Below are 27,880 nucleotides of genomic sequence, written 5' to 3'. Positions count from 1 at the left end.
ATACATATATAACAAAATATAACAAAATTGAAGAAAAAGAATATCTTATAGATACAGTGACATTGGTGCATGAATGTGAATTGCCGCACGCAAAGGCGTTTAAAAGTACAAAATTCATTAAAAAACGACACTCAAGATATTTCCAATTTATAATGAATGTGGACTGTTTATCCCAGTTCTGGTCGCTACAGTCGCTACACACGTTACCACCCTCCCCCAAATCAAACGCGCATCCTCCCCCAAATCAAACGCTCGTACACACCGACCGACCTTCCTATCCGCTAATGAGCTCAGTCGTGATTCCAGACATCAGCCGCAAACCTCTGACGATAATCGCATCTATTAATGTATTGTTTCAACGGAAAGGTACTGACTACTAAGAATCATATTTCGTTTGAGTATTTTATAGGGCACCTGTCAAAGGGAGGTAATAATATTCTTTGCCGCCATTTTGGATTATTGTTGTGTGCGCCGTAGACATCAAACCTGACATCTATCCTTTATACATCAGCGGTACACTAGAAAAGACTTCACTGGTACGCATTTGACAACGTTATAAATGTTGCAAATGATGCATCTGATCAATTTTCAGGTTGACTTTTCGCCAAATACACGGAAGCTGAGAACAGCGTGGTAGACAAAATGGTGGATGCTTTTGTCAATACTAATACGACGCTTCAGTCACTCTATTGGGGTTAGGCATCGACGATCATTGATACAAACGTCCTTATCACGGCACATTTATCATTTCGATTAGTTCAAGTTTACATCGTAAGTTAGTCATCAATCAGATAAAGACAACGGCACCTTTTAACATTTTTATTTAATTTCTATTTCAATATTGACACCAGTAGCAGGCTACAAGGAGACTGGTAGACGTTAAAGATTAAAGACCGTTGGTGATTACTAATCATGTGTATGATAGAGTTTAATAGCTTTCGGTTCATTTTGATTTACATGATAAATAGTATGACTGATTAATCATGGTAATTATCAGATCATGGTATATAAGACTTCGAGTTCTCTATTAGACAGTCTCATTATGGATTTACATTGTATTATGAACATGACCAAAAAAAAGAGAGTAAATAATGGCTAAATAATGAGTGCATTAATGTTCCTCATGTGCATGTTGAAGCAAGCTTATTTTTTTACACTTGTCTGTACTGATGTATTATATGGAACAATTTTTATGATTGTCATATTCAGGGATTTTGTGGGACACATGATATGCATGAGCTTAGGACATTCTCATGATTGTAAGACATTTTTTGTCTACAATTTTAACAGCTTTACAGACATTCTTTATCTCTTATGCTTCTTTTTCAAATTCTTAACGTTCTTAAGGACAGCTTTACAGATTTAGAATTTCATAAATAAGGAAATCTTTTATCTTTTGATCAATGGCCTTGCTATAAAAAGAATTTAATGTCTAATACCCAAAGTACTTGATAGAGCATTGATTTGACGATGACATTACCATGATTATGTTGTGTCTTCGTAAGAATAATGGATCAGTCTATCCTGAACATGTCCACTACTTGTTTTTGGTAGTGATCTTTCATCACGTTTGTAGATAAACGTGAACAAATAATATGCTTATCATGCTTATATCCATCTTCCAGAAACAAGCGTGTCCACTAGCCTATATCAAAGCCTAGTTTCTACCCTTGCCACATCGTGGCCACTTTTCTACTCGGCTTGACTCTGGCGCCAGCTCGCATAGATCATGAGTTGTGCCCCTTATAATGAAATCGTGATATCCAGTCAGATCCCTGTTCTAATCTCGTATAGCTTCACAAAGATGGCGATTACCATAGGTGCGACCTAGTCGATCAGATAACAAAAACATTCAAGATTTCAACCCTGACACAAAAACGTAGGCAATCGTTGGGGGGTTTAAAAGATGAAAAAGACATTTTCGTGTCAACAAAGACAGGCAGTGGCAAACCACTTTCATACGAAGGTGTACCAGTCGTGGATGTTGATTTTGCAAAACCGTCTGGATATGTGCGATAGTCCAATCATATTTAGCACAGGAAAGTGGGCTTGATGTGTCAAGGGTGGAAACAAGATTTTGATAAAAAGACGAGTTGACGCTCTTGCCTTGGGAAGATGGCTTATATCACATACACATGACTGAAATATTCCTCTGTTCACCCAGCAGTGAATGGGTACCTGTAAGGATGAGATGATAATGTGAGCATGAACCTTCCAGAGCCACAGTAAGCTGCTTGGATTGTATACATGGTATACAAACTGAAAAACTATTTTTGCCATCTTGTAAGGACATAGTGAACTGAGCATGGTGTTGTGATTTATTGTCAGAAATAACTATTAACAGGGATTTATCTAGACCTCAGCATTGATCAGAGGCAAATATTCGGCCCCAAATCTGCTGCAACACATGTGCAAAGAGGAGTATTAATTCCTAAATCATGGCTATGCAATATTTAACCCAATCATCATGCTATTTCAGTCATATCTAATGTTATCAATGGTTATGGTTTTGTAGACTTGCATTTCACTGATAACAGAACCAAGAAAGAGTCATTAATGCCTAGTTTTGCATTGTTGCATTGATTCCAATATTTAAGTACAATGGTGAAAATACCTCTGAAATTTAGAAAATTACTGAACAAATCACAAATTTTAACCAAAATAACAATTTTTTCCCCCGATTTGCCAGCCATAGGCACTTTGTTTGGAATTCTAGGTAAATTTATGATTATTCATGAGGTTTGTTTTTGTTCCAGCATATGCCACAAAAACATGTCCCACTTGTCACTATAAAGACCTAGTCTGAGCTCTCCCACCCGTCCAGATGTCCCGACGAATCTCTGTGGTCCTAGAGGGTAGGTGGTCAGATGATAGCCACTCCCAACGTGGACGCTACATGTCCTCCTATCTCCGCCTCCCAGGATCCGATCAGGAGTTTGACCTTGTACAGCTGGACCACTGCTACTCCAAGCCATGGAGTGCCCATCCAGATGCGAGCAACGCCCGACCCATGCGGACACTCTTCATGGCCAAGTTCCCTCGCAGCCATGGATCTGAAGGAACTGGGTGAGTTCCAATTTGTTGGATTTTGCACTGTTTCTTTTTATCTCAGACTAGAAGGTAGATGTTGAATTAGAACAAGACATCATGATACATAGTATCAGCATGATCAGCTCATCTAGATAAAATGGCTGTGTGTGCCACAGTCAAGATTTGGTGAAAAATGTATGGTATTTCAAGCCCAGAAATATGAAAATGACACTGTGTATGGTTACAGTTACACTGTAAACTTGAATTAGCCCCAGTGAAAATTGGAAGAATGTATGGCAGACATATGTTGGGTAAATGTGCCCCAGACTTGTTATGTCATAGTTCCATCCAAGTGGGGGTGGTCAGGCCGATGACCTGGATTCGATTCCTGGCATGGGTACAATGTGTGAAGCCCATTTCTGGTGTCCCCTGCTGTGATATTGCTGGAATATTGCTAAAAGCGGCGTAAAACCAAAACTCACTCACCCACCCACTCAAGTGGACATTTGACACAAGCCACGGCTTGATTTAAGGAACTGGATTTAACTTGCACCAGGTGCAGGTTGACAGGAAAGCCTAGTTGCACCTGACAAAACCAGGTTGCACCCTGGTCGCGTAAATTTATCCAAGTTGAAATATTGCCTGGTCTTCTGCCAGTGTCAGTAAATTAGTGGCGTATTGCTGTGAAACGTTACTGGAACATATGCACATTATCTTTAAGTGTCCACAGTTTGATAACGTCAAGCCCAACAAAGCCTGACAAATTACTCATAACACTAGGATAAGTGATGTACTATGGTAAATGTAGCTGAGAGGTATTGTGTTCATTTTTGATGTTGTGAGAACAATTTAGGATTAGTCAGACACATTATACTTTTTTTTACATGCACATGGCGCATATGACATAAACATTAGGTTGCATTTTTCAATAACCATGATAACAGGTTGCACTGGTGCCTGTTTTATACAGCTGAATCAAGCCCTGCACGCTGAGGGGCTAGAACACATCCATCCCCATGCAGGGATCAACTTGTGTTTTCTTTCAAGTGTGCCACAGGACACGCACAAATATGTTTAGGTGTGCTTTTGAAATTTGACTGTGCCAAATAAGAAGAAATACTTTTCATCCATCTACGGTTCTACCTTGTGTAAGGTACCGGTATTTCTGGTGTTACATGCTCACGGTAGTGTCTTTGCGTTGGGGGAAAAAACCCGTCAAAACTCATTATGGCGTGTATAATGTGCACCCCCTTCTACAAAGCAGTGTTTTTTGGGGGGAAAAAAGTGTGCACTATACTCAACAGAGCTCCAGATAAGCTTTTGGTGTTGTGGGTATTTTACCCATGCATTTTAAAATCATTAGGTATCAGTAATTTTCTAACTGGGTTTTCAAATTTCTGTTACCAACTAGTTTTTACACATGTGGGTATTTAAGTTAAATATTTAAAAACACTATTCATCTAGTCCCTGCAAACTGGTTTCGTGTGGGTTCGAGAGCGTTATGTGACTCAAAAATACCACGATACTTCCACAAGAAAGTGTGATGGCAAATGATCATGATGTAAGTGTCATCGTGGAGTTTGACAAGGTTGACGGAATGCCCATTTATAATTTGAAAATAAGTTGCCTATTTGCTAATCGAATATGCAGGGTTACTTCACAATATTTTGATGATACGCACAAGTTTTATTTTTGTAGCGTATCTGTAATGTTCGTTGTGTATTTGATATGCTTGGATTTTATTTTACTGCATATTTCTGCATTTCTGATGCGTATTTTACGCAGATACGCAGTTTATCTGGAGCTCTGCTCAAGAAAATAAGGTAATAAGCAGTTGTAATTGAAAAAGTTTGCCCCCTTCCATTTCAATGAAGTTGACTGTTCCCTTTTCAGCATGTTCAGTGTTTGATATTCGCGGGGGTGCTTGAGGTTTGCTCCTATAGTATTAGAACCTACAGACCCGTAACTTTTAACGTAAGGGTGCTGGATTGATATTAGGCCATGTTATTGTGAGCTGAATGGCCCATGATTTTTGTGGTCACAGAGAGGACAGCCTGCCCCTGGATGTCGTGAGTCTGCCCTCCACGCCCACCCTGCCGTACGACCTGACCAAGGCTCGCAGTCTCATGAGTGAGTGTGAGAGACACGTCAGCTTTGCTCGAGTTGAGGAGGGGACGGACGACTGGGAAGAACAAATTGTCAGGTAAGTGACACTCAACAGAATCTGGTGCACATATACATGATATACTCTCAATAGATTTTCACTGATTTTGAGAATTTGATGGTGCAATAACAATGATAGAACAGTGTTCACTAACTGACTCATTTTTGTCATGATTTGAATGGTTTTCATGGTGCAGCCCGTACTTGCAAAAGTATGTTTGAATTATGGTTTAGCTCACCTGAACTGAAGGTACAGTAAACTATGGTTATAACAAACCCAAAGGGACCACTAATTTTAGACCGTAATAACTGTATTTCATTATAAGCATATATACAGCACATATCATGCATATACAACAAATGGCCGGGACTAAAAAATAAGTTTGTTATGTCGGTCAGTTCGTTATAAGTGTGTTCGTTATAAACATAGTTTACTGTATGTGTCAGTCAATGTCTGCATGCGTCTGTTGTGGTAGAACTTTGGGTGTGTTTCCCTGTTTACCCTAGCATCATGTCCTAGTGTCTAATTTTGCAAATAGTCCACAAGAACTCAGGTGAGCTACAGAGTCTTTTGATGGTTTCAAGGACAGTTGCCATTAAAGGTTGACAAATAAACAATAAGGCTGAACATTATTTTCTGATTGTGTTCTGAATGTTTTTAGTATGATTATTGAATTGAAATTTGTTGCATCAATTAATCGAATGTTTTCATTTCATGTGGCTGTGGTATTCAGGACTGGCTGGGCAATGCAACAGAATCGTCTTTTTAACAAAGTGATGAAAGCTCTACAAGCAGACCGACTAGCTCGACTCAGTTGTGAGGGGGTAGGTACACAGTGACCAATCCATTGGCTTCATCACCCGATGCATGTCATCGGTACTACTTGCATAGATCGATGCCTATGATGTCAATCACTGGATTGTCTGGTCCAGACTCGATTATTTAGACCACCATCATATAGCGGGAATATTGCATAGTGCGGTGTTAAACAACAAACAAACAAATCATTCACTTCTGGGGGCAGTGGGGTGACCAAATGGTTAAAGTGTTCAGTCGTCATACCAAAGGCCCAGGTTTGATTCTCAACTTGATAAAATGTGTGATTCTGGTTTGATAGCTTGGAATTTTGGAAATAATGGCATAAAATCATCCTCTCTCTCACTCACTCACATACCACCCATCAAGTGGAAGGGAAAACACTCGTCTACTTATTTCCTGACCTTTCTGTGGTTTTACCAGAATCCAGGGTAGACTAGGTCTTCAGCAACCCATGATTGCCGTAAAAGGCGACTATGCTTGTTGTAAGAGGCAACTAACCGGATCAGGTGGTCATCCTCGCTGACTTGGTTGATGCATGTCATCATGTCGCAATTGCGTGGATCGATGCTCATGATGTCAGTCACAGGATTATCTGGTCTTGACTCGATTATTTACAGACCGCCATCATATAGCTGGAATATTGCTGAGTGTGGCGTTAAACAACAAACAAGCCAAACATGTATAAATATCAGTAAAAATTCCCAAATTGGAGTTACAAATTTCCCGATTGATGTTAGTATGGTTATTATTGTTATATGTTATGACTTGTATACCACTGTTAATAGGACCAATATAGAGGAAGAGTCTGTCATGCTTAGTGTGTATTGTTGTATCAGATGGGGGCATGTGTTGGCCAGTTGTTCATGACGCTGCAATTTGCTCTGCAGAGTTGTGTCCCTTGGTCGTGCCAGAAACCTATGATCGTGGGTTCAAATCCTTGATTATTTACAGACTGACGTTATATAGTTGGAATAGTGCTGACTGCGGCATTGAACAACAAACAAAACAATTTTACCGGAAACAGAATATTGCATCCTATATGCATACAAACTGTAAACGGACACAAATAATTAATATTGCGAGTTTTGAGCCAAACAACAAAATGTCTGTCTTGTTTGAATTATTTAATTGAATAATACTACAGATTGTGTGTTACATATAACTAACATTTCTATTCTGTTAATACACTCATGTTGAGGGTGTCAGTGGTGTCTTGAATAGGATTGACATGATCCCCAAGAGGCATACGGCTTCTAAACATGTCCAATGATATAACAGGAGTAACATTTTGGGGAACATTTTTTTTTGAAATGCCAACTAAAATTTGCTGTCTGCTGTATAGGTATGCAACTTACACCTAATGAGTATATTATATGTCATGTTACTCTATGTAAAACTATGTAACATCATATAGTGAATTGAATAAAAATATTGTAAAAAAACAAAAACAAAAACAACAACATTTTTGGAAATCCTGTGAAGAGTGCCAAGTGTTACCAGCCTGGGACCCCAATGCTCATGCCTTAGACCCCAAACATTGTGGCTGTGAGTCCTCTGGGCTTGAAAATAGATAGAACCACGTAAATCCCCGCCTTTCCCTGTATTATTGATATGGACTGACTGTTTGATATTCTGGGGTGGGGATTTGTAATGCATGTTAAGTGGTTGGTACCATGATAATTTCTTGTAATCATTGTCTTGAATCTGTCTCAGTGTATAAAGAATTTCAACTGAGTGTTTTTTTAATATAAAATATACTCACACCCAAAAGAAACGTGAAACATGTAAAGTAAGTATGTTAAAGAGATGTTTCCAGTGTGTCACTTAAAGACAAAACTAACAATCTGTCAAATGTTACCACAGTGTCTTTATTCTTATCACCATATGCTGCACATGCCGTGATATAACTGGAATACTGTTAAAAGCGGCGTTAAACCCAACTCACTCACTCACTCACTCATCCTGCACGAGCCAAATGGTGCATCTCGCGTCATAGGTCTGTGATGTCAGTTGTGATGCGTTCATGAGCGCCGGTTCACACAAGATACCAGGATGGTCGTTTGTGCGTCGAACCAATTAATATCTCTTGAATATGAGTAATTCTTCATGTATTAACCAGCATGTATGTAATCACGTTTCTTTTGCCAGTGAGTATATATTAACAAGTTTTAAAAACTTTTGAGGCTTGCAGAATAGTTTCAAACTTTTATTGACGAGTGTTGATATGTATATCAAACAACATGAGGATGAGATTCCATTTTTCATCCAGAATCATTCTTCCTACGTTTTGTTTGGAAATAGAGAATCTCACCCGAGTGTCTTGATGTCATATGTTGTAAGCTTATGCGGAGCTTGGTTCTTGTTGCAGCTTGACACAGAGCCGATACAGAGGAGGGTGCACATTGACAAGACAGCCAAGCGCGTGAGACAAGCTCTAGCCAGTGTAGGATGGGTAGGACATGCATGCATTCATATAGTGCTTGTAATCTGTGGTCTTGAAAGACGCAGTTGATGTGCACAGTTGCATCCCTTAGCCATCTGCTGATTGTAGGTTGTATCCAAAATTTCCCTTGATTATGGAAGATGTCCCTTGATGAGTATCATTGCTTTGTCAGCATCAAATTGGAATATGTCTATGGCCTACGTCACTTCAGGATTTTGGACTTTCCCCAAATGTAATGTATTGGTGAACTACAGTTGAAAGCATCTATTATAGGCTACTGTGATATATGCGGGTTTTTTACACTGGGATGATAGTTTATTTATTTTTTATAAATTTTAGATTATATTATCATGATTATGGTATACTATGGAGTATGTGTGGTTTGGTAGCTTTTCATTAAATGAAAGATAGATTAGACACAAGGCCAATATGGACAAACCCATGTTGTCAGAAATTTATCTTGACCTGCTCAGAGGTGGATAATGAGGCCCAAGCACATGTTAAAATGACCCATGAAGATCCGGGTTAGAATAGGCCTTCAGCAACCCATTCTTGCTGTAAAAGGTGACTATGCTTGTCATAAAAGACGACTAATGGGATTGGGTGGTCAGACTTGCTGACTTGGTTGATGCATGTGATCGTATCCCAATTGCGTGGCTTGATGCTCATGATATCAGTCACTGGATTGTCTGGTCTTGACTCGATTATTTACAGACCGCCATCATATAGCTGGAATATTGCTGAGTGTGGCGTTAAACAACAAACAAGCCAAACATGTATAAATATCAGTAAAAATTCCCAAATTGGAGTTACAAATTTCCCGATTGATGTTAGTATGGTTATTATTGTTATATGTTATGACTTGTATACCACTGTTAATAGGACCAATATAGAGGAAGAGGGTGTCATGCTTAGTGTGTACTATTGTATCAGATGGGGGCATGTGTTGGCCAGTTGTTCATGACGCTGCAATTCGTTCTGCAGAGTTGTGTCCGTTTGTCGTGCCAGAAACCTATGATCGTGGGTTCAAATCCTTGTTTGCTCTGATTATGTTTCTAGGTCAGTCAGCACCATACATGGGTTTCACCAAAGTGGTAAAAGTCCTTCACCACTTCAGGCTTTCCCCCCACATTAAGCTGACACGCTGTGATGTACCATATTTTCTTGAGTATAGTGCACACCCAAGTATAAAGCACATACCCCTCTATCGGATTCAGTATTTTGGATAAAAAAAATAATTCAAGTATTATGTGCTGAAAACAATTTCACCCTACCCCTTCAGACAGTAAACGAACAGGTGATAAGAAACTTGGTCAGTACAAATTTGGTACAAAAACCATCAAAACTGCGTGTATGATGCACACTTTTTCTACACAGCTGTGTTTTATTTTTTGGAAAAGTGTACACTGTACTCAAGAAAATACGGTAACTGGAATACTGTTCAAAGGGCATTAAATTCAGCCAACTCACTCACTATTGCATCAAATGCAATGATAAAATACCTCTGATTTTACTCTTTTTGGACTCCTAGATAAATCCCTGTGTTTTCTCTCAGTATTGCAACCCGTTGACTGACTACAATGGTATCTGTGTTACAGGACATGAAGCTGGCCCAGTGGCTGCACATCACCCTGTTTGAGAATCTCAGTCTGTCCCTCCTGTCTGCCTACCTGGATGTACTGCAGACCCTCAAAGCTAAGGTAGGATGGCTGAAACATGTGCTGATTAGGAGCTTGTTGTAACAGCCGACTAAAGTGAGGATCTGGTAGTCACGGTATTTCACTGATACGGCTGAGAATGGGACATTGTGCTCCGATGACAGGCATTGTTGATCATGCTATCAACCATTGGTTTGCCTAGCCCAGACTTGATTATGGTACATATCACTCACAGAGATATAGCCGGATTGTGTTGACTTATGGGAAACAACATTCTCTCACTCACTTGATGACCGCCTCCGTGGTCTAGTGGTAGAGCGTCCGTCGTGAGAGCGGAAGGTTCAATCCCCGGCCGCGTCATACCAAAAGACGTTAAAAGATGGTACTTGTTCTTACCCTGTCTGGCGCTTGGCATTAAGGGGTTAAAGCAAGGACTGGTCGGCTCGGAGTCAGTATACTGTGTCGTGAGTGGGGTATTCATGTTAAAGTGCAGCATGGTATCTCAGTGGGCTAGCACAATAAATAAAGCAGCCACACACGTGCATGCACGTCGCTATATAAGTGCAATAATCTTGGATGCGATGTTAAACCCAATTTCACCTCACCTCTCACTTGATAATTTGAAGGAATAAATGCAACATTTCCGACTTGAACATTGACCTCTCAGGTGTTGCCGAGGGTTAAGTTCTTTGAAATATTCACTTGTATCGGAAAGTTATTTCTGATGACATTAAATGAATTGTTCCTTAAAGGGTGTTACAATTGGATAATATGTCTGTATTGAGCTGTTTCTGTGTATTCATGTAAAGGTGTGCCAGTATTGTCCTGACACATTTTATTATGATCTCTAGGTGCCCTCCCTTGTGGACCGCATGATGGTGGCGACGGCGAGTCGGACTCCGCCCGTCACATCTGAGGCTCTCAATCTGCTGCTAAAGAGGCCCTGGGACCCAGTCCACAACACACTCTCACAGCAGAAGCCAGTCAGTATTCTCTACTCTTTTGTGGACTACATGCTAGTTGTTTTAAACAGAAACCTAATGAAAGAAACATGAGAAAAGTATGGCTTTCTTCATCCTCCAGCTTTTGTAAGCTTTTACCTCTAGGACCTCCTCCGTGGTCTCTAGATTGACAGGTTAGTCTTCTTTGAAGCAATGATACCTGATATTAAATACCAAGATGACAACAATTAGTGGTGGCTTTTGCTGACATTCAGGGAGCATGGTTGGCCAAGTGATTCAAGGTGCAGCAATTCCCTGTGTAGAGTTGTGATCCTTGGCTGTGCCAGGATCAGCTGATAGTGGGTTTTTGAACCCCAGATTAACCATGTTCAACCAAAATACAATCCTTGCTTTGCCAGCACCATACCTGCACTCAAGGGTTCCACAAAGGTGATAAATGTCTAAGCCTCGCATCACTCAGGGCTTCCCTACCACATTGTACTGACATGACATGGTATGACTGTTATACTGTTCCATAGCTGCCAACTGTCCAGAACCTGTATTTGTTACAAATTTTTCAATTAAATTACAAAAATATGATTTCTTCCTCAAACATTTTCATACACACAGATAAACATGCTAAAGAGATGGTAATTATTTAGCCTTACACCGTCTGCTATGAGTGCATCTTGTTTATTGACTGGTATGAAGTCTGTATATTGTGTTGCAATTGTCCAATCGAGACACTCCACTTGCATTATCAGAAGTTGCTGTAGTCGAAATAGGAACTTAACAGTAAAAATTATCAACTGAGTTTCGGAATGATATGACTCTCACATGGCTGTAGTGTAGACAATTCGTATCATCAGACTTTGGTGTCCCGACCAGACTATCGTAACAAAATACTTAGTGTAATTTGGTGAAGTTGGCAGCATTTAACCTGATCAGGTGAGCTACATTTTACATGAGTGTTCATGTCATACTATGTTTACAACACGAGTGTCTAAATACTGGAATTTAGGCATGAGTGTCGTAAACATAGTATGACATGAACACAAATAAAATGTTCTATTTATTACCGAAGAAGATGTCTACATACAGAGAGTGTTTACCTATATTGACAGCAAGTTGCAACAGTGACGGAACCACATTTTGTTGAATGACATCAACAATCTTCAGCTATGATGTCTTTTCTAGTGTGACATCAGTCCTACCTCGCGTCACAATAAGATTCGAATGACGTCAACAATGCGGTCCGGATGACGGAAACAATACACTGTTGTCTCGTGACGTGATATTACTCTAGGGCTCATATGATTTTTATGAACGCCGATATGTTTGCCCTCGTAGGTAATAGTTATATATGTTATGCATTATGTGACGATTTCACAATGACAAATCATATCCTCACAGAAGAAGTTGCCTGGCAACCCTCTCCTCCTGATAGCCCCCAGTGGCCCCATCCACTCCAGTATCGCATATTCCAAGAGGAGCAAGTTCTGGAACACCCAGCTGTCCAACCTGGGCAAAGTGATCCCCGTCACCATGCACACCGTCAATGGTGGCAGCGGAGTCGGCATTGCACAGTGCCTCGAACACATGATCGGAGCGGTCAGGACCAAGGTGCTGGAGGTGAGTAATGAGGCACGATTGTGAAAACAAGAAACTGTTTCCCTGCCTGACACAGCCAATATAAGCTCAATGCCTGCAAAAGTTTGCCCTCAAATACTGTTCGGGGGCACGGGTGGCCAGTAGTCTAAGGCGCCGCAATTTGCTGTGCAGAGTTGCGTCCCTTGGGCACGCCAGAAACCAATGATTGTGGGTTCGAATCCCGGTTTGCCACGATTAGGTTTCTAAGTTTGTCAGCACCATACCAGTGAAAATTTAAGAATTTGAAATTGTTTTTAACCTCCAAGGGAGTAAAAGTATAATGAATACCCCCCAAAAAATTGGTACCCAATGCAAATACTGAATAGCTTAAAAATATTCCTTGAGCCCTGATCTACATTTGAAATTGGAATTACTATGAATTTAGAGCTCTAGTTTTACTTTATGAAAATAGAAACCATGAAATGCTGACATGTGTTTTGCTTGCTTTCAGTCAAAGAGTCATTCCCAGAACCGGCCCATCATTCTCATTGGATGGGATGTTGGAGCTCTTGTTGCTTGTCATGTGAGTTACAGATCTTTGTGGAAAGAATATGTTGGAACAATTATTGTGTGAAAAGTAACTTTGTAGACTTTTGTATCAGGATTGTCATAGTGATATTGGAAAGCAAGGTAATTGAATATCAGATATTTTGTGTGTGTCCTATAAGTGACTATGATCCACTTTCTTGTTGCAGGTTGCCTTAGTGGAGTTGGTGACGGCTGTGGTGTGTCTGGGGTTTCCCTTCACAGGCATCAGCGGAGGAAGAGGGGTGTGTATTCAGTTTGTAGTGGAGAAAGATGAGGTGTATTCAGTTTGTAGTTGAGAAAGATGAGGTGTATTCAGTTTGTAGTGGAGAAAGATGAGGTGTATTCAGTTTGTAGTGGAGAAAGATGAGGGGTATTCAGTTTGTAGTGGAGAAAGATGAGGTGTATTCAGTTTGCAGTGGAGAAAGATGAGGTGTATTCAGTTAGTGGTGAGGAAGAGGGGTGTATTCAGTTTCTAGTAGAGAAAGATGAGGTGTATTCAGTTTGTAGTGGAGAAAGATGAGGTGTATTCAGTTTCTAGTGGAGAAAGATGAGGTGTATTCAGTTAGTGGTGAGGAAGAGGGGTGTATTCAGTTTGTAGTGGAGAAAGATGAGGTGTATTCAGTTTGTAGTGGAGAAAGATGAGGTGTATTCAGTTTGTAGTGGAGAAAGATGAGGTGTGTTCAGTTTGTAGTGGAGAAAGATGAGGTGTATTCAGTTTGTAGTGGAGAAAGATGAGGTTTATTCAGTTAGTGGTGAGGAAGAGGGGTGTATACACTTTGTAGTGGAGGAAGGGGGGTGTATGCAGTTTGTAGTGGAGAAAGAGGGGTGTATGCAGTTTGTAGTGGAGGAAAAGGGGTGTATGCAGTTTGTAATGGAGAAAGAGGGGTGTATACAGTTTGTAGTGGAGGAAGAGTGGTGAATGCAGTTTGTAGTGGAGTGAGTGAGTGAGTTGGGTTTAACGCCGCTTTTAACAGTATTCCAGTTATATCGCGGCATGTCAGCTTAATATGGGAGGAAAGCCCGAAGTGATGCAGGTCTCAGACGTTTACCACTTCAGTGAAACCCACGAGCACGGGTATGGTGCTGACAAACCTAGAAACATAATCGGGGCGAACCGGGATTGGAACCCACAATCATAGGTTTATGGCGTGCACAAGGGACGCAACTCTGCACAGCGAATCGCGGTGCCTTAGACAACTGGGCCACCCGTCCCCCCCAGTTTGTAGTGGAGGAAGAGGGGTGTATTCAGTTTGTAGTGGAGGAAGAGGGGTGTATGCAGTTAGTAGTGGAGGCAGAGGGGTGTATGCAGTTAGTAGTGGAGGAAGAGGGGTGTATGCAGTTAGTTGTGGAGGAAAAGGGGAGTATTTAGTTTGTAGAGGAGGAAGAGGGGTGTAAGCAGTTTGTGGTGGAGGAAGAGGGGTGTATGCAGTTTGTAATGGAGGAAGAGGGGTGTATGCAGTTAGTAGTGGAGGAAGAGGGGTGTATGCAGTTAGTAGTGGAGGAAAAGGGGTGTTTGTAGTGGAGGAAGAGGGGTGTATGCAGTTTTTAGTGGAGGAAGAGGGGTGTATGCAATTAGTAGTGGAGGAAGAGGGGTGTATTCAGTTTGTAGTGGAGGAAGAGGGGTGTATGCAGTTTGTAGTGGAGGCAGAGGGTGTATGTAATTAGTAGTGGAGGAAGAGGGATGTTTGTAGTGGAGGAAGAGGGGTGTATGCAGTTTGTAGTGGAGGAAGAGGGGTGTATGCAGTTTGTAATGGAGAAAGAGGGGTGTATGCAATTAGTAGTGGAGGAAGAGGGATGTTTGTAGTGGAGGAAGAGTGGTGTTTGTAGTGGAGGCAGAGGGATGTATGCAGTTTGTAGTGGAGGAAGAGGCGTGTATGGAGTTTGTAATGGAGGAAGAGGGATGTATGCAGTTTGTAGTGGAGGAAGAGGGGTGTATTCAGTTTGTAGTGGAGGAAGAGGGGTGTATGCAGTTTGTAGTGGAGGCAGAGGGTGTACGTAGTTTGTAATGGAGGAAAAGGGGTGTATGCATTTGTAGTGGAGGAAGAGGGTTGTATGCGGTCAGTAGTGGAGAAAAAGGGGAGTATTTAGTTTGTATTGGAGGAAGAGGGGTGTATGCAGTTAGTAGTGGTGAGGAAGAGGGGTGTTTGCAGTTTGTATTGGAGGAAGAGGGGTGTATGCAGTTTGTATTGGAGGAAGAGGGGTGTATGCAGTTTGTAATGGAGGAAGAGGGGTGTATACCATTTGTAGTGGAGGAAGAGAGGTGTATGCAGTTTGTAGTGGAGGAAGAGGGGTTTATGCAGTTTTTAGTGGAGAAAGAGGGGTGTATGCAGTTTGTAGTGGAGGAAGAGGGGTAGATGCAGTTTGTAATGGAGGAAGAGGGGTGTATACAGTTAGTACTGGAGGAAAAGGGGTGTAAGCAGTTTGTAGAGGAGGAAGATGGTGTATACAGTTTTTAGTGGAGGCAGAGGGGTGTATGCAGTTGGTAATGGAGGCAGAGGGGTGTATGCAGTTGGTGATGGAGGCAGAGGGGTGTATGCAGTTGGTAATGGAGGAAAAGGGTGTATGCAGTTAGTAGTTGAGGAAGAGGGGTGTTTGTAGTGGAGGAAGAGTGGTGTATGCAGTTAGTAGTGGAGGAAGAGGGGTGTATGCAGTTTTTAGTGGAGGCAGAGGGGTGTATGCAGTTTTTAGTGGAGGAAGAGGGGTGTATGCAGTTTGTAGTGGATCAAACTGTTTTAATCAGTTGTTTAATCAGATGTTATTGTGATTTGAAACCTCTGATTGACCAGCCCAAAGCAAGTTTCTTCCAAAGTCTTGGTAGTGTTAGTGGTGGCTAAATAGTCTCCATGTTGTGTCTCCTACAGGACGTGGAGGACCCCCTCCTGGACAGCAAGACTCCCACACTGTTTGTGGTCGGCCAGCACTCCAGCGTGTGTGAGATTGACGACATTGAGGACCTACGGGAGAAGATGAAGGCAGAAAATGGCCTCCTTATGGTGGGTGGGGCCGACAATCAGCTCCGTGTCAGCCGGGCCAAGAAGAAGCAGGAGTGTGTGACACAGGTGATGGTGGACAGGTGTATTCTGGTGAGTGTGACACAGGTGTATTCTGGTGAGTGTGACACAGGTGTATTCTGGTGAGTGTGACACAGATGTATTCTGGTGAGTGTGACACAGGTGTATTCTGGTTAGTGTGACACAGGTGTATTCTGGTTAAAGTCTGACACAGGTGATGGTGGGCAGGTGTATTCTGGTGAGTGTGACACAGGTGTATTCTGGTTAGTGTGACAGATGTATTCTGGTGAGTGTGACACAGATGTGTTCTGGTTAGTGTGACACAGGTGTATTCTGGTTAGTGTCTGACACAGGTGATGGTGGACAGGTGTATTCTGGTGTGTCAGACACAGGTGATGGGGAACAGGTGTATTCTGGTTAGTGTGACACAGGTGTATTCTGGTTAGTGTGACACAGGTGTATTCTGGTTAGTGTCTGACACAGGTGATGGTGGACAGGTGTATTCTGGTGTGTCTGACACAGGTGATGGGGAACAGGTGTATTCTGGTTAGTGTGACACAGGTGTATTCTGTTTAGTGTCAGACACAGGAGATGGTGGACATGTGTATTCTGGTGAGTGTGACAGGTGTATTCTGGTGAAACCTTCTTATTGAGGTGGTTAAGAGGCATGGGACTTCCACATATCAGCCAAATTCTAAACATGTGCCTTCTACTATTGTGTTTTTTTATTTGTAGATTTTGTGTTTCTAAATCTGTCTTTGACATGTTAAACTGTTGACTACATACCTAGGTGAACTAAAGTGAGTGAGTGAGTGAGTGAGTATGGTTTTACGCCGCTTTAAGCCATATTCCAGCAATATCATGGCAGGGGGGGGGGGGAGAGGGGGGGTCACCAGAAATGGCCTTCACACATTGTACCCACTATTTTTACATGTAATTCAAACACACATCAAGTTCCAATCTATGTTATAGGATGAGATTTGTGAGTTCCTGGGAGGAATCTTGTCGCAGTCTGCCACAGCACTAGAAGGCTTGGACCAGTCTATTGATGTCGACCTCCGCAATAAGAAAAAGAGGCGGGTGTCCCGCGAGATCACACAGACAATTGCCGAGTCACCTTTCACTGTGGTGAGTATGAGTAAGGCAAGGGAATTTATTTTCCTGTTAGCAAACTACTCTTGACTTCATCGGTATTCCAGAAGTGTGGCTTTGTTTCTAAATGATCTCTAAAAAAAATATTTATAAATTTTAAACTGAAAAGTAAAATGTCACAGGCAAAATTGGATATATATTTTGACCAAAGGCTCTAAGAGATTTAATCTGTAAACCCACTGATACAAGAGGAAAGACCTTATGACACATTGACACTTTGTAAATTGCAGTCATCAAGAGGCCGAGGTCGCGGGATGAGACAGAGCTTTGCAGGTGTGACCTTGAGCTCTCAACTATCCCGTGCTGACGAGACCGATTTTTCGGCAGATATGCCTATAACCACCATCAAACTCTCAAGTAAAAACATTAACTGTTCCAGAATTTATTGCACCTATTAGAATTTTATCAGCCTAAAGTGTAATATGATCTGTAAAGAATGTGATTTGAGTAAACTGTTCATTTTGCTTCATATAGAATATAAAACAATATTTCTGTCCTCAGATCGCCGAGGCACACCCAAGAAACGTCAGGCAAGAAGTCCCATAACTAGTGTCCCAAGGAAGAAGATCTCCCTACCGACGTCGGTAGCAGGAAGCAATCTTGCATCCCCCAAACTGTCCAACAGAACAACTGGAAACATACCCCAGCCCCTCACCATACCAGGGGCCAGGGAGCTCTCGGGGCTGCTCCAGGGGGTGAAAGGGGCGGAAGAAAGCACCGTGCCCAAAAGCACCAGCATCACAACTGTCCCCCTGTCTCAGATCCTCACCTCAGCAGCCCTGGCCAGTCAGCGAACATCAGACAGCCCGTCAGGAGGAACACTGCTAGCGACAGCTGTGAAGAGTGACCCTGTCCCTGGGGAGAAGACAGCTGAGACAGTCCCCTTACAGCTGCAGACCGGGGCATCAGGGTCATCAGGCAACCACTCACAGATCCTTCTTAGGACCGGATCCAAGCCTTTCTCTATTCCTCTCTCCATGGCGCAGAAACTTGTGTCCGGGTCCCCTCTGGTTCACATCACCACTGCTGCCACAGCTTCAACACAGATACAGCAGCTGCTGTCCACTATAGGCAGGTCTGTGTCTGGGTCCGGGTCCGGGTCTAGTGGGCAGACAGCCATGATCATAACAAGTGCAGCCCCCAGCACAAGCCAGGCTTCTACCGTGGTCACACAAGCCGGGAACCTGGACAGACAGACATCTCCTGCCATGGCAAAGACGACGACCGTCGCTAGCGCTGTTCCCCCAGCCACAGGCACCCCATCTACCGACCAGGAGAAGGTGCAGGCGATACAGAGGCTCCAGTTCCATGACTTCCCCCTCACCACTGCATCACTGTCATTGTCATCGGGGGCAATATCTGTGACTCAAGCTAAGATACTCTCAAGCTCTCAGTTAGATCTGGCAAGGTTACAGTCGATTTCTGAACCTGGTAAAGGTCCTGTGCAAATTGCTGTCAGCAAGAGTCTTATCAGCCCAAATACACTAACAGTGTCTTTACCAAGTAGCTCTGTTACTAAAACAGTGTCTCATTCAACTTTGATTGCATCATTAACTTCCCCAGGTAAACCTGCACAATCAGTTCCATCACCTCTCAGTGCTGGAAAACCGTCATCTGTGCTCCCATCAACAACCCGACCAGACAGACCTCCATCTGTAATGTCAACAGAGCCCCTGGGTAAGGTGTCATCGTTACTGGAGTCTAGTCCTGTCTTGTCCCCCTCAGCCCCCTCCCCGGGGCCAAGCTCCTCACCCCCATCCAGTGCAATTCCCAAGACAGTGGAGGCAGAGCTATCCCAGGACTTGTCTCCCACGAGTAAAACATCACCAAAGAGTGGACCCAAGGGTGTGACGGCCTCTTACAGTGCTACAGCTAAAACCGTCCTTCCAACAATAGCATCCACACGGACTAGACGCATCAGGACACCCAAGCAGTATGACTTGTGATGTGATGCTGAACAGGAACTGTGACGTTGTATTGCTTGGAATGATTTGCTTGGTGTTCAGGTGCATTTCATATTGTTTATGTGTTCAAGTACTCAGCACAGGTGCAATTGTCAAAGTCTTAAGGAAATGACAAGATATTGGCATTTATCTTACTTCACAATGGGAATGTTAGGACCAGCAACTACAACTGCTTCAGTCTGTGTCAAAAACTTTTGAGTCTACTAGCCTGAATTTGGCTACATGCATCATTTTCTGTAGATTTTGATATGATAGTGCTTACTGGAACGAACATCATTTTAATAGACTTGGACTTCGGACTAGTGGCAAAAGTCGCAGACTGCTGTTTAGCAGTGTATTGTACCCATGAAAACATCAGCATGCCTAAGAAGAAAGTATGTTTAATTACAACAATCTATTAAGCTTATACAGAGTTTTATTAATACCAGATAATGAGAATGATCTTTAGGTAGAAAAAAGCCTAGAATGGAATTATCATTTTCAGGTTTGTATCAATTGTACAGGATTCTCCCCACCCACTTTGTGTACAGAGAATCATACGTGCATACCACATCCATCCACACTTGACAATTCTGTATATCTTGGAAGATAGAGCCCTTTGTCCCATCAGTGGATAAATATACTGCTCAACTTTTGATAGGGATAATTAGATATAGGTTTTACTCTGCACAGCCAATTGCGGCGACTTAGACAACTGGGGCACCATGTCCCCATCAAAAGTGGAGATGTATTTTACCATGTATAAGATCTGTTCATGTTCATATTCATACCGGGTTAGAATGGGTCCCCAGCAACCAATATTGCTGGTTCATTACATGTCAAAATACCCTTATGACATGGGTTGTTGGTGATGATATCAATCACTGGTTTGTCTAGTCCTGACTTGATTATTAACAAGTTGACATCATATAGCTGGAATATTGCTGATTGTGATGTTAAACACAAACGATGATGCCCGATATGTCGCCCTTCGGAGGGACATCATATAGCTGGAATGTTGCTGATTGTGATGTTAAACACAAACGTTGATGCCCGATATGTCGCCCTTCGGAGGGACATCATATAGCAGGAATGTTGCTGGTTGTGATGTTAAACACAAACGTTGATGCCCGATATGTCGCCCTTCGGAGGGACATCATATAGCGGGAATGTTGCGGGTTGTGATGTTAAACACAAACGTTGATGCCCGATATGTCGCCCTTCGGAGGGACATCATAAAGCGGGAATGTTGCTGATTGTGATGTTAAACACAAACGTTGATGCCCGATATGTCGCCCTTCGGAGGGACATCATATAGCAGGAATATTGCTGATTGTGATGTTAAACACAAACGTTGATGCCCGATATGTCGCCCTTCGGAGGGACATCATATAGCTGGAATGTTGCTGATTGTGATGTTAAACACAAGCGTTGATGCCCGATATGTCGCCCTTCGGAGGGACATCATTACCATTGTTTTGGTATTGTAGATTTGCTATTTTTGGGGAAAACATTTTGTCTTTTTGTTGCTTTAATGATGAGTTGACAGGAAGTGATGACTATATAAAACTTCTTTATAGTCAACATACCTTGCCTAAAATGGATGACAAATGTGTTCAGTCAAAATAAGCTCCCTGCAAGGGCGTAGTAGACGAAGAAAAAAAGAAATTCAGTGATATCTAATCAGTAATATTGGGTTCAGTTCACTTCATATGGTTACTATCAGGATTGTCAAGACTGCATTCATTTGCTCATATACTATGTATATGTGTATACATTGTTCATTTTCAAGAAATAAAAAAAACATAACATCTTGTTATTTTTTTATATTTTTGCATCAGGCTGAATTAATGGGAGCAATTTGACTGGAGTCTAAAAACATATCCATCGCCAATACTTCCACAGGTTTTCTACATCATGGGGACCGCCTTTATGGTCTAGTGGATCATGATCTACTTCTTGTCACCCGGTCTGGAGCTCATCATTAACAAGGACTGCTTGGCTCTAGTGAGAATACTGTGTCTGAGTGTGGTACCCATGTTAAACCTGCAGCATGGCAGCTCAGTGGGCTGCACTAAGAAACTGGCATTAGTCAGGGCTTGTGTGCACGCATGCACGTATGCACCACTATATATGTGCAGTATCCTGAACGCGACGTTAACCCCATAACACCTCCCATCACCTTGGGGAGCATGGAGGAATGTATTCTAAACTAGTGAAGTACTGACGATAAACACGCCCAAAGTGTTCAGAACTGAAACAAGAATCATGATGCTGCAGAACATCCTTCCTGTGTTCATTGTTCTGAGGTGAACCAAAGATGCTGGTTACTATCTTTACAAAGTATTCACAGAAAGACAATCTCATTAAGATCAGATCTTAGCTCCAACCACCTTTAACAATGATACGACCTTTTGCAAACTTTCATTGAACAATGAAATTACTAACAAGAAGTCCAGGATAGCCAATCAGAAAGCAGCTTTCTACGGCTATTCGGCAGTAGTTTCTAACTGGCGACTACACTTTGAAAAATATTTTGACAAAGTTCTCGATTCAAAATCTGAAAATTGAACAAAAGCACATACTGGGACGTCAACAGCTAGCCTATAGATTGCATGGCAGTACTTCCCACGGGCAATGCAAGGTCTCGTCATTCACATGTGTATCCCATTGAAGTGACATGTTTTTGATGCATTTCGTTTCGGAATACCCAACATTAAACTCTGAGGTTGCATGATTAGAAACCCTGTGTGATGACCTCAGATCTTTGTTTAGCGGTAGCACGAACTAAGATTTGATTTGAATGAGATTGACAGAAAGACAATGTACATGCTGTATAGAATATTTTAATATGATTCAATTTCATTCATCCAGACACTAAATAAATGCAGTCAAAGACGCCATACAAAGGTTTTCCTTTTCCTCTTCGTTTGGTGAAACTACACACACACAATGTAACTGATCCATAGAATGTCAACACACACTGCCATCTTGACAAGTCTCGCGTATCAGCTTTGAGAATCGGTTTCCCCCTTTGGAGTAGAGTCTTTAAGAGGAGGAGTAGCATTGTCAAAGTCTGTTACTTCTTTACCGGATGAGTCTATAGCAAAGTTATAATCTTTTCTCGAGTTGAGCAACTTCTCAATCTCCTGATCCAGATTATCTTCTGTGATGAAATATTTAGATTCCTCCTGAAAGAAACAACAGATGAAACTTTAGCACTGTTCAAGGAACTTGACTGCCTATCATGGAATTTAATGTATGAATTAATTGATGTGTCCAAAATCTGAACTCAACATTTCAGTAAGTATTCCAAGAGAAATACTACATTGTATAGTAAGATTGTTTGGAATTATGTTCAAATGGTGTTCAAGAGAATAATATAGTCTCCAGATTCATGCTGAGTGACATGCATTAGTTTCATTGACTGAAATCAGCACCATTTACAAAACGATCATAGGGCTGAGACGATTGTAACTCCCATACTTTATCATAGACTTACGACAGTCGTAGCAGTATGATCACTTTGTATAACATGGCCTAAATGAACCTGTGCTTTCCAGTTCCGCAACCCAAATTTAATCTGAGAGAAGTTATTGTAGCAAATCTTTGAGGGGATGAGTCTCCGGGAAACTTGGCAGCCCCAGCTTGAGTCAAGTTGTTCAAACACTGCTTTGTTTTATGTATACTAATCTAACATTCATGATAGTCCTAGTACTTCACTGAGACACTATCTCAGTATCAGACACTGCAGAAACTGACTAGATCTTTATTGAAAATTTGTGCGTAAGGTTAGTTTACATCTGCTTTGAACAATATTTCAGTCGCATCACAGCGTGTCAGCGTCATGTGAGAGGAAAAACTAGGTCAAGCCAATGTGGGATTCAAACCCACGATCATAACTTTCTGGCACACCTAAAGGATTCAGCGAAGCACAGTGAATTGTGGCGAGTTTGACAACTATCCTCTTCTGCCTCAAGTGGTATAAGACTAGAGCAGATGCAGACACAGTCCTCCATATACCTTATTTTGGTTTCACAGCCTCGCAGAAATTCCAAGCTCTTGGTCAAAGCATCAAAGTCCAAAACAAATGATTCTGCTAAACGATGATATGAATTCTTCTCATCTCTTCCCCCCAATATTTGCAGTGTCTGATTATAATTGAAATGTTCAAGATGACTTACAATATTTGCAAGAATCAATTGATGTGCCTTTGCTTCCTGCTTCTGTTTCCGTTGAACCCTTCTTTCCACCTGGCGATCAAGTCTAGCTTGGATTTTTTCAAATTCTTCCTTCTGTCGACTTTCCCTGTAAAACAGTAAAATGAAAAAAATTATCTTTCTCCCCTCTGATACTTATCAATAACAGCTGTGTATGACATACTTCAGTCGTGATGTAATGCGAGCCATGTGTCAAAAGTGACAAGTGTACCATTCTCTGAAAACCACTCATATTGGTGTTGTTTTGTTTTTTGTTTAATGCCACATCAGCAATATTCCAGCTATATGATGGCAGGCTGTCAATAATCAAGCCTTGATCTTTACAAATCCAATCATGAAAACAGTAGTACTGTGCTAACCTGCTAACACCAATACCAAGATTACAGCTGATAAAGAAGTTGTACCCATGCTAGTTTCAATATGATGGCTACAGTATTTACAAAAGTTCAGATGATGATGTTTTCTAAATTAATAACAGCATGCTGTGTGATATTCTGGTAAAAAGAATGTGTTGAATAGATAGAGGTTATCACGCGAGTGTTTGGGGATGGTAAATATCCTGCATTAGGAATAAACATCGTATTTAGCAAGCCTTGGCGAGCTAAATACAAAGTGTTTATTCCTAATACAGGATATTTACCATCCCCAAAGACACACGCGTGATAACCTCTTTATCATATAATGTCATTCTTTAATTCTGTGCTTCAAAATCGCTTTCCCTCTCTCACAAATATTACCGAAACATTGTGAGTTTTCCTGGAATGTGCGCATTAATATTTATTATGTCACAGGGTAAGTGATGTGTCAGTCGAACAGTGACAGTAGCCAATATAGTTCCAACTGAAATCTAATTTCTTATACAGTGGTGAAGCAACATATACGCAAAACAACAATTGTTTTTAATTTCCTTTCGCGGCAATCCATCGGTCTGTCCACTAGAGTAACTGCCTTTGTCAAAGGGAAGCTACTCTAACCCTAATCTATGAGACGTCACGGCCACGTTCAGACGTTGTTGAAAGTCGGTCTGTCCTGACATAACGTTAAGAAGTGTAGTCAGATGTACACACAGCGACAAATCGAAACAAGGTAACAATTCATACGTATTTCGGCCAGTTCTAACTATCTTAATTTGTGGAAAAGGTTTCAAGCCGCAGACGTCTACAAGCACAGATATGGCTACTGATCCTGCTTGGCTTAGGCCTAGTGCCCTTGCAAAATTGTATTGAAATTTATACCTCCAAAGTTGCCAAAACTTAAAATGCCTTAGCTATGTCACCATGGTCACAGTTAGACACTGATTTTCAGTATATTAGACTGTTCTTTTGATAATGATAGCAATTATCCCTGTAGTTTATCCAGATTCCTGATGGTTAATTCTGACTCGATCGCCTAATGACGAGGGCGACGCCGTGTTTGTTTATAAACAGTGAAAGTAGTCCCTGCTTGACCTTTGATATTTGCATCCCTATCCGCATATGACCCCTACGGATATCGATTTTATCCGTTGGCTTTATCCTTCCGAAAAACCTACCCCTAATATAGATATCTATGCTGAAGGTTGACACCTGCAGACATATTGCTACTCAACAAATACAACTTGTTGCTATGGAAATATGTGTTTTAAAAGTAATAAGAACTTTGTATTGATGTGGAAACAAAACATGAAATTCAAAAGTAATTACAATGTTTGGAAATTTATGTGAAATTCCATATTTTCATTTAAATTTAAAACGTCTGAAGTAAAAGAAAATAATAACCATGATAACTGCATGTATAGGTTACAGGTCAGATTGGGCATATAAGTTAATAGCAGTTTTCTCTGAGGATGTGCCACAGTATTCATTAAGTTCATGGTGTTGCTTCAATTCAGTGACATTTTAGTCATGGTTGCAGTACCTAACGGCCGCCACCTTGGCATTCCACTTGTTGTTTTCCTCCATGATCCATGCAAACTCTTCTTCCTCATCAGTCTGTTGGGCTTTCAGCAGGGCACGTCTCGCCAAGTCAGCCTGGTGAGTTTTTGTTATGAAATTTCTACAAAAGACAATAATGTGATTAATGTTCATGCCCTATGCAGAGATGTGTTTTATCCTCCCCATCATCCACAGGTCCGTGTATATGTCACTCCAAGTATCATTCCCCACATGAATACTGTCTGTAGTCTGACATATTAAATCATTAAAATTGTGTTATTTTCAATAGAAATAGAAATCATCTATATATTTATTGGTTATATTGCACATCTACACATAATAATGTTCATCTTGTTCATAGGCGATGTTCATAAATATGATTATGAGGTAAATGTTTTCTCAATTTAAAGGATGGTTCTAAGTGAAGATTTTATTGAGCAACGTCAGGATATAATGATCAATAAACAACAGCAATTATTGCTAAAACATAAAGGTGAGGTAAAACGTCCTGTTCAAGATTATTGCACTTATATTGCAACGTGCATGCACGTGTGTGTGGCTGCTTGTACTAGTCCGGACTGATGCCGATTAGTGCTAGCCCACTGAGATACCATGCCGCAGTTTAACATGAATACCCCACTCAGCTGCAGTTTAACATGAATACCCCACTCAGACACAGTATACTGACTCCAAGCCGATCAGTTCTTGTTTTAGCCCCTTAATGCTGAGCAACAGGCAGGGTAACAAGTACAATCTTTTAACGTCTTTTGGTATGATGCAGCCTGGGATCGAAACCCTGGACCTTTCACTCTCTGGGCGAACGCTCTACCACTAGACCAAGGAGGTGGTCTTAAACACAAAGATATTTCCAAAATGAAATGCTGCAAATTAACTTGTTGTCATAATGTCATACACTGCTTGGGATGGGATATACCCAGATTGAGGTATTTCCGAACCTGATCCATGTTATGACAATTCTATTTCCTTGTTACTTTGGCTGAATTGAATTTGAAAATAATTTTGGGGGACTCCTTTAATTGAAGTCTATGCAAGTTTATGTGGAATAATCTCATTATGGGTAAGACTGCAGTTACCGGGTACAGCTAGAGTGCGAACTGACTCCAGATGTGGCTTTTTTCCTCACTTGTCTGTGATCTTGCATTAGTGTTAGTTACATTACTATGTTAACCTTTGCAAATTTTATACGGATTAATCTGATTACTGGCAAAACTGCATCTAATCGAGTTCAGATATAGGGTATCTGCAGTAATTATATACATGTACTCTGGTACGGTTACCACAGCTAATTGTGCACAAACTGGCTCCAGATGAGCTAATACTTCTTGCATTAGAGTTAGGGAATACCACAGACTCTATCCTTAACTCTTGAATTCCTTTTCCTATCATTAGAATTGGGTATCCCTTTCCGATCAAACAACCAATGACAATCCTTGGGTTCTGTCCTAAGAGGCGACTATGTTTGTCTTAAGAGCCAATTAACAGGATCGGGTGGTCAGGCTGTCTTGGTTGATGCATGTCATCGTATCCCAATTGCGTAAATTGATGCTCATGCTGTCAATCACTGGGTTGTCTGGTCCAGATTCGATCATTTACAAATCTCCGTCCTATTGCTGTAATACTGCTGTGTGCGGCGTTATACAACAAACAAACAATCTTTGGGTTCACACTTTCTGATCTGATTCGAAATTGGTCCCGTGGTAAAGTGTTGGCTATTCGAACCCAGCTTCAAAGCTGGCAGCTGGTGTTCGATGCTCTACTGACGTACCGCTAACAAAAATCATAAAAGTGCACTCAGTAAAGTACAATATTCTCTGCTCTATTTACCTGACAGCTCGCAGATGTGTGTTGTAAATTGGAAGCCTTTTCTTCACCTCTGCCGTATCTTCGGGGTGGAACACTTGAGGCTTTGGCACATAGAATTTCTTGCTAGCAGTCACTGGGTGCCATCTTGACTTTCTCCATCGAACTGTCTGATAGCATGATGCTAACTTAGGCAATTCTTGGGTAACGATTTTCAATGTAACAAAGTTTTGAGATCTTACGACTGCAGCTAGGAAAGACATGCCGGCCATTGTTACCGGAAGTGAAGAAAGCCATGTAACGACTCAAATGATTGGTGTTTGGAAAGATAGCTTAGCTAATCATTGGCGTTGGTGTTAAAGGCGTAATGGTTATAAAATCCGAAAGATATCGATTTTTATGACCAAATCAAAATGTTTGAACAAGTCAGGCAAATAGAGGGCTGGTAGAAACACAAATTCGTATATTATAATGAATTAATTTTCGTCGTAAATAAATATGAAATATAAAAGTATCTGATATTAGCCTAAAAAGCTTTATTGTTGGTTTTGTCCGGTTATTCCTCTCTGCGCTCAGCTCACACTCTT

The 27,880-nt window shown here is 41.4% G+C and overlaps 2 protein-coding genes across 6 annotated transcripts; one reads left to right on the top strand and one right to left on the bottom strand.

Annotated features, from left to right (window-relative positions):
- The first annotated feature begins 423 nt into the window (after positions 1-423).
- On the top strand, positions 424-21,154 carry LOC124149178 (KAT8 regulatory NSL complex subunit 3-like). 5 transcript variants are annotated; one of them, XM_048381432.1, is made up of 14 exons: positions 424-536; positions 2,757-3,066; positions 5,075-5,233; positions 5,928-6,018; positions 8,382-8,465; positions 10,055-10,156; positions 10,966-11,097; positions 12,469-12,687; positions 13,157-13,228; positions 13,401-13,475; positions 16,095-16,316; positions 17,217-17,372; positions 17,627-17,753; positions 17,898-21,154. In XM_048381432.1, the coding sequence occupies exons 2-14, from the start codon at positions 2,825-2,827 to the stop codon at positions 19,340-19,342; spliced, it is 3,126 nt and encodes a 1,041-aa protein (XP_048237389.1). In that variant the 5' UTR covers positions 424-536; positions 2,757-2,824; the 3' UTR covers positions 19,343-21,154. The 5 variants fall into 5 exon arrangements, with proteins under 5 accessions (XP_048237389.1, XP_048237391.1, XP_048237390.1 ...); XM_048381434.1 differs by lacking the exon at positions 424-536 and adding an exon at positions 2,038-2,225 and having other exon boundaries at positions 8,382-8,456; XM_048381433.1 differs by lacking the exon at positions 424-536 and adding an exon at positions 2,038-2,225 and having other exon boundaries at positions 12,472-12,687.
- Positions 21,150-27,595, bottom strand: LOC124149179 (probable 28S ribosomal protein S26, mitochondrial). The gene is made up of 4 exons (XM_046520589.2): positions 27,318-27,595; positions 25,456-25,593; positions 23,524-23,647; positions 21,150-22,530 (listed from the first exon to the last, which is right to left on the bottom strand). Exons 1-4 carry the CDS (start codon positions 27,563-27,565, stop codon positions 22,348-22,350), a joined length of 693 nt encoding a protein of 230 aa, XP_046376545.2. The 5' UTR covers positions 27,566-27,595; the 3' UTR covers positions 21,150-22,347.
- Between the last annotated feature and the right edge of the window lie 285 nt (positions 27,596-27,880).

This window comes from Haliotis rufescens, unplaced genomic scaffold (genome assembly GCF_023055435.1).
Source record: "Haliotis rufescens isolate VD_foot unplaced genomic scaffold, xgHalRufe1.0.p SCAF_39, whole genome shotgun sequence".
NCBI classification, from domain to species: Eukaryota; Metazoa; Mollusca; class Gastropoda; order Lepetellida; family Haliotidae; genus Haliotis; species Haliotis rufescens.
This window is presented reverse-complemented; position numbering and strand designations above follow the sequence as displayed.

Bases quoted from the DNA above. Each gene is read 5' to 3' on its own strand.
- LOC124149178 (XM_048381432.1), top strand. From the start codon at position 2,825: ATGTCCCGACGAATCTCTGTGGTCCTAGAGGGTAGGTGGTCAGATGAT. The intron at 8,466-10,054 runs GTAGGACATGCA...TCTGTGTTACAG, and splicing joins CTCTAGCCAGTGTAGGATGG to GACATGAAGCTGGCCCAGTG. The intron at 17,754-17,897 runs GTAAAAACATTA...TTCTGTCCTCAG, and splicing joins AACCACCATCAAACTCTCAA to ATCGCCGAGGCACACCCAAG.
- LOC124149179 (XM_046520589.2), bottom strand. From the start codon at position 27,565: ATGGCCGGCATGTCTTTCCTAGCTGCAGTCGTAAGATCTCAAAACTTT. The intron at 25,594-27,317 runs GTAAATAGAGCA...TGTCTTTTGTAG, and splicing joins ACACATCTGCGAGCTGTCAG to AAATTTCATAACAAAAACTC. The intron at 22,531-23,523 runs GTAAGTCATCTT...TGTTTCTTTCAG, and splicing joins AATTGATTCTTGCAAATATT to GAGGAATCTAAATATTTCAT.